The sequence below is a fragment of the Pristis pectinata genome, chromosome 10, assembly GCF_009764475.1.
Source record: "Pristis pectinata isolate sPriPec2 chromosome 10, sPriPec2.1.pri, whole genome shotgun sequence".
Lineage (NCBI taxonomy): Eukaryota > Metazoa > Chordata > Chondrichthyes > Rhinopristiformes > Pristidae > Pristis > Pristis pectinata.
Genome location: NC_067414.1, coordinates 90693924 through 90707546, shown reverse-complemented (window position 1 = coordinate 90707546; position 13623 = coordinate 90693924). Strand labels below are relative to the sequence as shown.

Sequence of the window (13623 nt, the reverse complement as noted above, 5' to 3'; positions counted from 1 at the left end):
GATGATCTCTGACTGCAACGAGTGTTCAGTCTCTGTACTCGTTTCCCAACTGCCCATTAATTTTATTTAGTTACCCACAGCAAGCTCCTGAGATCTCATTTAAACTTGCCCTTTCTTCTGCCACTGCTGCTACTCATAATGTCATTGCTACTCATGCTGTGGCTACTAGTTCTGTATGAAATTAAAGGGCATAATGCCCACCCAACCATTTGGCTTCCCCTCCAGCCTAGCCATATTCCACGAAGCCCCAGTCCCTGTTTCACTGTCCTCCACACAAGCAGGATGCCATTGGTTCAAACTCCAAGCCCCATAAATCTCTCAAAGGCACACCTCTTGGCTGACTGCAACCATCGCCAACTGCAAGCTTGTAACTGACCCAAACTGTGGTGTCTCAAGTTTTAACCATACAAGGGAATCCCTCAATTGCTTGAGGACAGGCCAGAGAAGATGTGGAACATGAGAAACATCTCAAGTTGTGACCGTGGCTACCCTGCCTAACCATTGCTCACAGGGTGAGTTCTTGTTCTGATAGATCCACTTCTGGTGGTATCACAACCATTCCCACTGCCTCACCTGAAGCCACTGAATAGATTGCTAACCTTCACTTTGAAATATGGCAGCTTACCCTGGCACACAAAGATATATTACCTAATTGTCACCAGATCCTGAGAGACAACCTGATGCCAGCTCCATGGTGCTAAGCTTCCAACTGTCCTCCATTCCTGGTGTCTTGACCCAGTTCCCCACAGCCCCCATGCTCAAGTCAATCTCCATGCCTTAAGACTTCCAGTGGCCTTCTCAGTTTCCTGTCCCCAACCCTGCCCCCTGATAGGAGGGATCTAATTACATCGATCACTGACTCTGAAACAGTTTGATTTTCTTCTTTCTCTTTTTTTGATTTGAGATATTCCAAAATATTACTCTCATAATGCTAGTTTCATTTAGACACCATCCCCTATCATGGTGGACAAAAGCAAACTAATCCCCTTAACTTTTTGTCGTACTTCTAAGAAACTCTTATATTGGAGGAGGCCATGTAATAATCCCTCTCTCATTTTAATAGTGACAATGCAGTCCTACAAACCTTGGGCAAGCAATCCACTACCAGGCCAACATACACAAAGGAATATTTTTGAGATAGTGTTTTTGAATAAATAGTAACTGTGCTCTGTTAATCTTAAGAAAAGCCCATTTTAAGAAAGGTCAAGATGCAAAGGAAGCCTGAAAATGTCAAAATTTGTACAGTACCATCATCATTCACTGTAATAGAGGCAACTCCTGTCGATGCTTCACTTGTTTGGGCCACATACTCTGAAAAGAAGAAAACTGATATGACACATAATAATTCACAGCATGCAACTAGAATGTATGGAGACTTGATTTATGTCAAATCTGCCTCCAGTCAAAGTGTTTCATCACAACTGGTAAAATTAGCTTAACAGTTAGGACTGGTAAAATTAGCTTAACGGTCATGTTTTCTGATAAATCAGAAATATTGAACAGGAAGCCTACAATTATTTCATTACAGATTCATAATCTTTCCCAATCATGAAAACAATATTTTGAAGGAATACCTGTAGATATGCCGTTGCTTTTGAAGTTCTCAATGTAATTTTCTCCAAAGGTATCATTCCCAACCTGTTTTGTGAGGGAAGAAAAAATTAGGCAATAGCTTCAACACCTTATCCGACATTAACAACAAAAAAAGACCTTCTCACAAAGCAATTGAAGTATATCAAAGCTGGCTCATAGAATGCATGTGAAATGAAATTAGTTTCCAAAGTAAAGTTGCATGAGATTTTGCCATGATAATCCATTCATTCGTAACATTCAACACTGATACAGACAGTAGGAAAGCTATGAGCTAATGTGGGCTCTAAACTTACAAAACATATCCCTCAAATGAAGTAGGTGCATTAGCAGAAAAGGACTGGCCAGTGCATTCTCTCTGGTTCAAACTTAAGGCATTTGGCAAAGTTTAATTACTTAGGCTTTCAAAGGAAATCCAACTCAATCAGCTAGCTGGACTGAAAATGAGTAAATAATAGTGAATCAGTGATAGTCAGAGAGGGAAGTTATTAGAAACAACTTGGTATTGGTATTGGTTCATTATTGTCACTTGTACTGAGGTACAGTGAAAAACTTGTCTTGCATACCGATCGTACAGGTCAATTCATTACACAGTGCAGTTACATTCAGTTAGTACAGAATGCATTGTGGTAGTACAGGTAAAAAACAGTAGCAGTACTGAGTAAAGTGTCACAGCTACAGAGGAAGTGCAGTGCAATAAGGTGCAAGGTCACAACAAGGTAGATTGTGAGGTCAAGAGTCCATCTCATCGTATAAGGGAACCGTTCAATAGTCTTATAACAGTGGGATAGAAGCTGTCCTTGAGCCTGGTGGTATTTGCCCTCAGGCTCCTGAATCTTCTACCCGATAGAAGAGGAGAGAAGAAAGGATGACCCAGGTGGGTGGGGTCTTTGATTATGCTGGCTGCTTCACCAAGGCAGCGACAGGTAAAGATAAAGTCCATGGAGGGGAGGCTGGTTTCCATGATGCGCTGGGCTGTGTCCACAACTCTGCAGTTTCTTGCAGTCCTGGGCAAAGCAGTTGCCATACCAGGCTGTGGTGCATCAATAAAAGCTGGTGAGTGTCAAAGGGGACATACCTAATTTCTTTAGCCTCCTGAGGAAGTAGAGGCACTGGTGAGCTTTCTTGGCTGTGGCGTCTACGTGATTTGACTGGGACAGGCTATTGGTGATGTTCACTCCTAGGAACTTGAAGCTCTCCACCCTCTCGACCTCAGCACCATTGATGTAGGCAGGTGCATTTACACTGCTCTCTTTCCTGAAGTCAATGACCAGCTCTTTTGTTTTGTTGACATTGAAGGAAAGGTTGTTGTCATGACACCGTGTCACTAAGCTCTCTATCTCCTTCCTGTACCCCGATTTATCATTATTTGAGATACGGCCTACCACAGTGGTATCATCTGCAAACTTGTAGATGGAGTTAGAGCAGAATTTGGCCACACAGTCATGAGTAAATAGGGAGTAGAGTAGAGGGCCGAGGACGCAGCCTTGTGGGGCACGAGTGTTGAGAATAATCATGCTGGAGGTGTTGCTGCCTATCCTCACTGATTGCGGTCTGTTGGTCAGAAAGTCAAGGATCCAGCTGCAGAGGGAGGTGTTAAGTCCCAGGTCTCAGAGTTTGGTGACGAGTTTGCTTGGAATTACAGTATTGAAGGCAGAGCTCTAGTCAATAAACAATAGTCTAAGGTAGGTGTCTTTACTATCCAGATGTTCCAGAGCTGAGTGTAGGGCCAGGGAGATGGCGTCCGTTGTAGACCTGTTTCAGCAATAGGCGAATTGCCGTGGGTCGAGATTTTCTGGGATCAATGTGGACTGCACAACCTGTAAACTATATTGTGAAAAGTGCTTAGGAACCAAATTCATTTATTGATAATGCAAGCTACATAGTCTGGCAAGTAACACTGATTAAATAGCTCAGATTCAAAGAAATTTGGGATCAGTTAAGATGGTGGAAGGAATGATAATTGCTGTTACTGTGGACAAGTTGAAAGAAATCAATTGAATCATGAAAAGCAATAATTTGGGAGACACTTTGCACAGTTGGGACGGGAAAAGAATTGAGACCAATGTCATCAAGGCTAATAATTGTGAAGAATCATTTCAAGAATATTTAATTTAGCCTTGTGAATCTCATTGGCAATTCCTTCATTTACAATACATATTGAATTAGGAGCAGCAGCAGCCATTCCAGCCTCAAGCCGGTCCGGCCATTTAATAAGATTATGGCTGATTTAATTGTAACCTCAATTCCAAATTCCTGTCTACGCACAGTAACCTTTCAACCCTTTGCTTCCAAAGTATTCATCTCCCCCTGCTTAAAAACCGCTTCCCTCCACCTTTTGAAGAAGCAATTTGCAAAATCTCACAGTCTTCTGAGAAACAATTTCAATCATCTCTCTTAAATGGGTGACGACTTATTGTTGAACATCATTCCCTCGGTCCAGATACATCCACATTAGGAAGCATCCACGTTCACCCTATAAAGAGCCCTCAAGATCTTATATGTGAATCAAAACCCTTCTTACTCTTCCAAACTCCAGTGAATACAAGCCTAGTCTGTCCTACCATTCCTCATAGGGCAATCTGTCCATTCCAGATATTAGTCTAGTAAGGCTCCTCTGAATTGCTTCCATGCGTTAGCATCCTTCGTTAAAGAAATGAATTCAAGGCTGTGCACAGCACTCCCAATGTGGTCTCAGCAGTGCCCTATATATCTGCATTATAACCTCTCTACTGCTGTACTTAATTTCACCCTCAATAATTTTTAATACTGCTAGCTTTCGTAACTACCTTCAGTACCTACATACTAGCATTTTGTAAATCAGGCACCCAGATCCTTCTGTATCTCAGAGCTTTGCAAACTCACACTATTTAGATCATATGCTTTTCTTTCTTTTTCCGGTCTTGCTTCAATTTTCCTGAGGCAATCTTGGCCCATCAATGTTGATCAAGCGGCAATCACCTACAACCAATAACCCTATTATTCGTTGCAAAACATGAGTCAAAGCAACTAGTCGAAGGTCTTCAGCTGAATATGTATTCAAGTTCACTGTTCTCTTCAATAGTGGGACTCAGCTGAATTTACTTAGACATATCTTTGTCCATGCATGAGTAATATGCTACCATGTTGATACAGTGGCCACAGCATATTTTTGCTTTTCTGTTCTGCCTTCCACCTCTGTCACTGGTGTAAATGCAGTACAAGCCCAGCTCTCCATCGTTCACATTGGCTTCAATACTACATTGACTTCTTGTCTGTGGTTTCTTTCTGTGAAAACTTCCCTTCTATTATGAAATCAAACTAGCAGATTTTTTTTGATTCACTACCTTGACTGTAGACTTGCGCACTGATCATATGTGTCCTTTCTTCTGGCAGTCAATATATTATGGCATTTTTAACTAGCATTACAATTTTGCACTAAAACTCAAAATTGAGATTCTGTTTATTAACGGATCGAATTTATTCATTCAGCCTTTATGCTATTTGCTGTAAGGAGCAAATGTGAACTTGTAATACAGCATGCATGCATCGAAGTTGCAGTGCCGAGGCAGGACCTTCAGCCAGATGTTACACCTTGCCGCAACAATCTCCTGCAGGAACTCGGGAAGTGGAGCAGCATCAGCAGATTGTTTGTTGCTCCATACTCTTTTGTGTCTCCAATACATCCCGCTGGTCTTCGGATGCCAAATTGCAGATTTTTAGCTCTCCACAATTTTGATTTGAAATGATCTTATTACTTTTGTACTACCTCACTAAACCAAACTACTTTTGATTTCCCTGACATTAAAAAACAAGTGCACATTTCTGAATCCATTTTGAATAGAACATGGTTTTCCTGTGATGCCATATAGCTTCGTTTTTTGGAGGCACATTCTCACCATCACTGTCAATTTCCATTGCAGGCCATCCCCAGGTTACGAATGCCCAACTTACCTGCAGCCCATACATACGAACGAGCGTTTGGGAGACCAGCAGGATGAATTTGCTGGCTGCTGCGGGCATCTTCTGCCCGCACTTCCACATGCCTTCTCTCCCACCGATTCTCCGAGGTCAAGTCACAGCAATTGTGGGCTGGGTGGAGCCGAGCAGAGCTGGGAGGACTGAGCAGACTTACTCGCTCACTCACCAAGCCAGTGAGGCCAGCCGGAGGACACTCTTCCCACGCCTGCTTGCTCCCTCTCCCGTCACAGCTGTTTCTGTGATCCTCTCCCACACACTGTTGCTATTCATTTCTGGCTTATGAACCGTTCTCAGGAACGGAACCCCTGTGATAACCTAGGGACAACCTGTATGTTATTTGCTGTAAGGAGTAATTGTGAACCTTTCTGTTCATTCTGAAAACAGAAAGGCTCATATACCAAATGTATGCACCGAGGCCTCCAACATAACCAGCTTGAGTCTCAGCAACAATTGTTTTCCCACTCTTACAGTGATGCAGTTCCTGCTTGAGGACCATTATGCACTAGCTTTCTATCTGTTGTGTGCATTTCATCCAATTACTATTGTTTCTGACAATACCGGGTTTGCTATAGATTTAAAACACAAGGTCTAAATTAAAATAAGTGGTCACAGGCTTCCAGGGTCACCCCATGGAGCCATGTTCACTCATAGTCTTCCAATGACCCAAAACTTTGGTTGTTTTTGTTAATCACATATCCTTATTGCCAGTTTATATGCTTACATAAGTGTTCCTTATTTCACATCCGAGCAATGCAGACAACATAAACACAAAAAGATGGGTAGAACTGCTAGGACATGTGTAACTGGTTTATTCAACTCTGGCTATACTGCATGTATGCATACATACACCACAGTTACCGCTGATTGCAGATTTAAAATACTTGACAAAATGAAAAGCAGGAAAATTTTTCCAAACAGTGTTGTTGATCTGGAACCCACTACTTCAAAGTTCAATGTCAGCAAGGTCCATGGGAATCTTCAAAAGGCAACTGGATATTTACTTAATGATCATTAATTCATTGGGTTTTGGGGAAAAAAGCTGACATATGGGACTAAACTGGAAAAACTTTTCAAAGGGAGATTCAAATGTCTTTGTGTTCTGCACGATTTAATGATTCTAAGAACAGTATTTGATAAAAAGTTTTCTTACGCAAGTTTTGTGACAGATTCAGAGATCTAACTTCTATGATGCATGTATGTCAGATGCTTACAACGTCTGACTTTAAATGACATTGATTTAATCAAGCAAGCTCTACGTATATGTGCTTTTGTTAATTATGCATTTTTAATTATACTAACCAGCAACTAACTTATTGAAAATATAATCAGATTAGATAAAACACCCAATTCATACCTCCATTTTTGACATTGTGCAAAACTGCTAGTGTTCCTTGATATTCTGAAGAAACAAAGGACAGCAGATGCCAGAACCTAGATGAAAAACACAATGATGCTGGAGGAACTCAGCAGGCCAGGCAGAAGGGTCCTGAAGAAAGGTCCGGACCTGAAACATTGACCACCTGTTTTTCTCCATGGATGCTGCTTGGCCTGCTGAGTTCCTCCAGCATCATCCTGTTTTTTATCTTTCCTTGATATTCTATAGGTTATTAGATAACTAGAATAGATTATTGAAGTATTATTGTCTCCTGGTCCCAGCTTCCAGAACAAGTATATGATCTATTGGTTTAGAAGTTTTCTTAGTGTTACCTTGCAAACCATTGCTGCTTTGGCTCCAAGTCGTGCTGCCTGGATACACTGGTTGGCTCCTTTTCCTCCAAATCCAATAAAAAATTTGTGCCCATGTATGGTTTCTCCAGGTTTTGGTAAACGTGGTGCAAAGCTATTGAAAAAGTACAAAAATAATTTGAAATACAAGCCAATGGTCTTTCAAACATTGTTTCTCAAATTCCTGTACCCACAACAGGATCCTCTTATAACTAATATGCCAATACTCTGCCTTTTGTGATCAGAGATTGGTCATAATGAAGTCTGCAGGAGTAATTCACAAGTGCACTGTTCTACTTTCCCTGACTGCAGAAGGGCATCATTTCCATGCAGGCTCCATCCTCCTCCCCACTCCCCAGCCTCCACCTGAATAACACCTATATATCACAGTTACAAACATAAAAACAGGCAAATGTATTGTTTTTTATTATTTTTCCATATCTCAACCTAGTTGTTTAAATCTCTCTAACAGAATTTAAAGAAAACTTACTCATGAACCTCGAAGTTCACATTAGAACTTGATAGCAACGTGCACGTTATTAGACTTCAGCAGAAATTATCGTTGACTGGTAATTTGTTGATTTGGATTTAACTGAATTATTTTTTTGTAGTCTCTCAAAACTACACAGTAATGAGAGAGACAACAAACCATCTGCTGGAGGAACTCAGTGGGTCAAGCAGCATCTGTGGGGGGGTGGGGGGGGAAGGATTGTTGAAATTTTGTGTCAAAACCTGGCATCGACACTGTAATGAGAGAATTGTTTTGAACATATTGCAGATGTATCCTTGAACTGGAGCAATCAACATTGCAGATTTTACACAATAGAAAGTGAATTCAGATATAGCCTTAACCCTTTCAGCATGCCGCAGTTGTGGACGTTATTGTAAATGGTACATCATACGCCAGAGTCCCAAAGGTAAGTCAAAACAGAGTTAAATCCACACACAATCGAGAGTGCTGCTGCCACTAGGGTTTGAAGAATTGTATCCGTTGGTGAGCAAAATTTTCATTTGCTTGAAGGAAGTGGTGAGTGTGTAAACTTATTACACTATGAATTCAAATAATGGAAAAACACAGCAGAATAAAAAGATGACAGATTTTCTTCCCCTAAACTTGGTTTGGATCACAAGGACAATACTGTGGAGGTGGGGTAATACAACTTAATGTGAAATACATATTGCATAACTTCTAAGTGCAGGGACTGAATTGAATCCTTTTATAAATGAGTATTATTATGGTAAATAAACCACCTGACAACAATGAGGAAATTTCTGGCAACATTCTGATCCATGAAAATTGTTGTGGAGTCCTTCTTAATCCTAGTAAGAATAGCAAGCCCAGGTAGGTTTTAATTTTGACAAGGGTATGTGCCTATAATATCCAGTATTGATTTAGTGGTATTTAATTGTAATATAATTGTTCTGCAAGCTTTGATTGCCAATCTGTAAGAGTATCTGTGGTGTCACTCTGCAGAAGGCCTGAATATTTATATCAGCCAAACATCTCTATACAGGAAGAAATATATTCATTATATTTAAACTATAGAAATTAAAGCACAGAAACATTTGATCTAAATAGTTCACGTACTTTTAGTGATAGAGTACTATTTTTAGGCAGTCCCTCAAGATCGAGGATGACTTGCTTCCACCTTGGCTTTGTGCACTCCGACGTGGGCTATTGAGGTCAATGCAGGAACCGCAGAGTGTTCAAACATTTGGGGCTGGTGGATGGCTAGTTTGTGAGGTGGTCCAATCCTTGTGCCACTTTCGCAAGGCCTCTGTGTGGTTCTGATATATGAACCAGAGGGCCTTAATATCATTCCAAATGCTCCACTTTGAGTGATCATGGGCCAGATCTGACTCTGCATTTCTTCAAGGAGGCCTTGAACACATCTTTAAATCATACCGTCCCTCAACTAACCAATTAGAATAAGCTATTCCTATCTCCGTCATGTTCATTCAGCTTTTCATTAAATGCAGCCAAGCTATTCATTCCAGCAAAGGAGTTTTATGCACTAAATATTCTCCAACTATAGAAGGTTTTCCTGGATTGCTCAATAGATTTATTAGCAAACATCTTAACATTTACAGTCCCTGACTTTCATCCTCTCCCATGTGGAGCCATCCTCTCTACATCAATTCCATTGCTACCTATCACTCTGTAATTCACCCCTGAGCTTTATCCCTTTGATTGAAAGGAGTACCAGTATGAACATATACAATGATCTGGCATTTACTTGAAGAGATTGAAAATTACAGATAACTTCTTTTGAACATGGGAATTTAAATAAATCTTTTGTCAAGGATAAATTTAAATTTATCTTAAATAAATAAGAAAATATTTTGAAATTTAAAAATTCTCCCCCAGGTTCCAATGGCATTTAGGAATGCACAAGATAAAAGGGCATGGTACAACTGGAGCCATTGACTTTTCAGGTCTAAGACCCTTCATCAAAACTGGGAAAGAGGGAAAGCAAGTAAGTTTTCAGTAGCAGAGAAGGTGGGAATCTGATGGGTAGAACAAAAGGAATATTTTTGATAAGGCAAAACCAAGTGACTTAATGTAGAGTTGCAGCTGGAAGCACATTGCGCTTCTTAATCTGTGTGATGCATTGCTAACAGCCAGGTTGAGAGACATGCCCTGCAAGTCAAACTTTGTTTGTAGAAAAAGAAAAATTGAGCCAAAGTGATGACAGAGATGTCCAGTCCTAATGTAGACGGAAGGAAAGAGCAAGTTACTAAGGATGGAGAATTTGATCTCCAGTCCAGAAAGCTACAAAGTGCCCAGATGGAAGATGAGGTCATAGAGTCACAGAGCACAGAAACAGACCCTTCAGCCCACTGGTCCATGCCGACCAAGATTCCCAGCTAAGCTAGTGTCATTCTTCAAGCTTATGTTAGGCCTTGTAATTGTCCAGGAGGCCACAGACAGATACGTCAGAATGGGAGAGGGAGTGGGATGAAGAATTAAAGTGAATATCTTTCTCTGCTATCGGAAACTAACTGGTTTTCTCTCCCGGTTCTGACAAACGTTCTCACACCTGAAACATTAACCGTTTTCTTTCCCCCCACAGACACTACCTGACCATTTCCAGCATTTTCTGTTCTTATTTCAGATTTCTAGCATCTGCAGTTTTCTGACTTTCGCATAACTGGAGTCAACGACTTGACCCATTGATTGCGTACAGTACTAAAAAATCTGAGAGAAGCTGATCTGGCTCCAACAAGAGAGATTCTGCACGGCCTATTATTTATATACCTTACAATTCTGTGGTTGGCAATTTGATCTTTTGAACACAATAGTCAAAAAAAGTAGTTTCAAGTGCATTCACAAGAGAATGTTGTGAATAACAGTCAATGAAGTTTTATCCAAAACCATTCTTTGCCAACATTCTTTCTATGATGCAGAGTTTTGGTTGCAACCACGACTCAGGATCCTTTTATTATAAAATGAAATGCACTAACCCATTGTTTCTTTTCAAAGTCAAAGTCAAAGTGGAGTTTATTGTCACGTGCACAAGTACATGTGTGCACAGGTGCAATGAAAAACTGCAGCAGCATCACAGGCACATAGCATCATATAAGCAGCATTCACGGGAAAAACATAAATTAAACATAAAATTAAACACAATTTTTACAAGAAAGAACAAAATTAGAACAAAAAAAAAGTCAATTTTAGTGCAAAGTGGTCATAGTGTTGTTATACTCTGGTGATTAGGGTTGTGCGCCGGTTGGTTCGAGAACTGAATGGTCGAAGGGAAGTAGCTGTTGTTGAACCTGGTGGTGTGGGACTTCAGGCTTCTGTACCTCCTGCCCGATGGGAGCTGTGAGAAGACGGCATCCACCTCCCCATTAGTATCCACATATCTCAAAACCCCTCCCATGACTGTATCCTCCATGTAAGTGATTTTCCCGTTGCATCCTCTGTTGTCCTTCCATCTTTTAAGAATTAGACAATTGTTGTCTATCATATTTCCACTGGAAGGTTGATAAGGTCAAATTCTCAGCTACTGAGCTTTAAAAACACATCCAGTTAAAGAACATTGCTAAGAGTTTTATAAGCAGAGTTCCTTGTCATCAACTACAGGCTATGATATATTGCTCAGTCATGGTTCAAAGCATCTATATTGACTTGTTTATCCAGGTGTATATATAACAGAGAACATCAAAATGCAAATATGTATTTTCTGAATTACAGCAGACCATAGATTACAAACTTGTCAGATTTTTCCTTGAAATGGTAGATTAATGATTTGAATCCAATTTAATATAAGTCAAGATTTCCAAGGTCTACATAAGTATTGCTTTCATAGTTGGAGCAAATATTTTGGGTTTTATTTTTGGCAGTAAGAAAAATTGTTTGGGTGAAAAATGTGTTGACATTACCATGGCAGGAGGCACTACAAATGTTGGGAAAATAAAGCAACATTATTCAACATTTCCTTGGTAGATTTCAGATATAGTTCAATGCTTAGAATAAATAGTACAGAAGCAACAATGTAAAAGCGATATGTGTAAAGTATTCATTGACAGATGTCGTGTTGACTATGAATAAGTTTCCTGATAAATCGTTCAAACTGAATGCCTAGTCCATGGCTACACAAAAGAAAACATATTTAGGACTGGAACACCAGTGGGATAAAGTACAAGCTGAGAAAGGTCATGCTAGTGCTGAGTGAGACTCTGTCTCAACTGTCACATACAGTCCAGTTCATTAACTGTGGAAAGGTTTTGCTATCCTTGAAAATATGCATGCATTCAAGAAAGTTACAGGCATTAAGCTCGGGGACTGCATCCTCAAATGCCAATCACCACCAACTGTACCACACAGCTGCAATGCACTGTGCCCCTCCTCACTGACCTACCAACATTACTTAGAAGCATGTGTTCAGCACACAGTCAAAGGCTTAACATGGCTCCAGGACAGACATCCACCCCTCATAACTCACACACTGCTAAGAAAACAATCTGACAACCACATCTTCCAAATCCTGTGAAATATACTCTCACTCTCTCTCTCTCTCTCTCACAGTTGGTTTATGACACTGGGTAATTGAAGGGATACACACCTGGCTGCATTACCTTAACCTCTGGAGGAAAGAGATCTCACCATAATTTGAAACTCAACCTGAACAAAAATCAAACCATGAAGCAGTTACATGCCCATTTTCATGATCTGGGAAGTCAGATCCCAACATCCAGTAGAGCTGGCACTTATAGGTCTTCAGATTATTAACACATTGTCACCAAAAATGCTGAACTTAAATATTGACTTAAGGGAATTTGAAATAATCACTTGATTTCCTGCAGCTCATATTTCAGCTTATTAATCAAGATATTCATCACTTGAATGCCACTGAATCGTACTTTTTATCTCATTCGTGTTTTGACTTTTAACACTCTTAAGAGTAAACTTAAAATTTATAGAATGCCAGGAATTCATTTCCAACAGTTCCTAACGAAACGCAGATGAATTGGGAATACTTGATTGCAAACAAATAAGGCTACAACAGATTTATAAAAATACAATCAATTCATGGTTCCATTATGTTGTTCTCTGGAATGAAGACAATGCCTGTAGATAGAAACGATCAGATTGTTTTGTACTGTAAAACAAAATGCTTTTAAAGAATGCTGTAATTAGTTTTTAATCAAAATGAGCATAGGCTTGGATTATGAATCGTAGAGCAAGGGATTTTGTTTCAGAATAAACATAATGATTTCTTTGCTTATGCAGATAACGCAAAGTTCAAAATCAGTTTCTTGGTGGAGGGAAGATGAGTGTAATAAATCCCATGATGAAAACCTCACTTTTTTTTGAAGAACTGAAACAATCTAGCAACAAAACCTCAAGGGTGGCACAGCAGCACAGCTAGTAGGGAATAGCTCACAACCCGGGTTCAACCCTGACCTCCAGTGCTGTCTGTGTGAACTTTGCACATTTTCCCTGTGTCCATGTGGGCTTCCTCTGGGTGATCCCAAAGATATGCCAATTGGTATGTTAGTTGTCCACTATAACTTGCCCCAAATTTAGGTGGATGGTAGAATCTGAAGTGGAGAGTTAATGGAAATAGAACACAGAAGAGTTCAACACTGGAACAGGCCCTGCGGCCCATGATGTCTGTGCTGACCATGATGCCAAATTAAACTAATCCCATCTGCCTGCACGTGGTCCACATCCTTCCATTCCCTGCCTCTTCATGTGCCTGTCTAAGTGCCTCTTAAACGTCACTATTAGATCTGCTTCCACCACCTCCTCCCCTGGCAGTACTTTCCAAGCACCTACCACTCTGTGTAAAAAAACTTACCTCATACATCTCTTTTCAAATATCCCCCTCTCCCCATAAT

At 40.3% G+C, this 13623-nt stretch overlaps 1 protein-coding gene across 3 annotated transcripts in view; it reads right to left on the bottom strand.

Moving 5' to 3' along the window:
• Positions 1-13623, bottom strand: part of rbks (ribokinase) — a 124182-nt gene that overhangs the window by 74516 nt on the left and 36043 nt on the right. For all 3 annotated transcript variants that reach the window (XM_052025020.1, XM_052025022.1, XM_052025021.1), the window contains exons 2-4: positions 7258-7390; positions 1575-1638; positions 1249-1311 (exon numbers count right to left, since the gene is read on the bottom strand). In XM_052025020.1, the coding sequence (XP_051880980.1) occupies positions 1249-1311; positions 1575-1638; positions 7258-7390 (260 nt within the window). The remainder of the gene's footprint in view (positions 1-1248; positions 1312-1574; positions 1639-7257; positions 7391-13623) is intronic.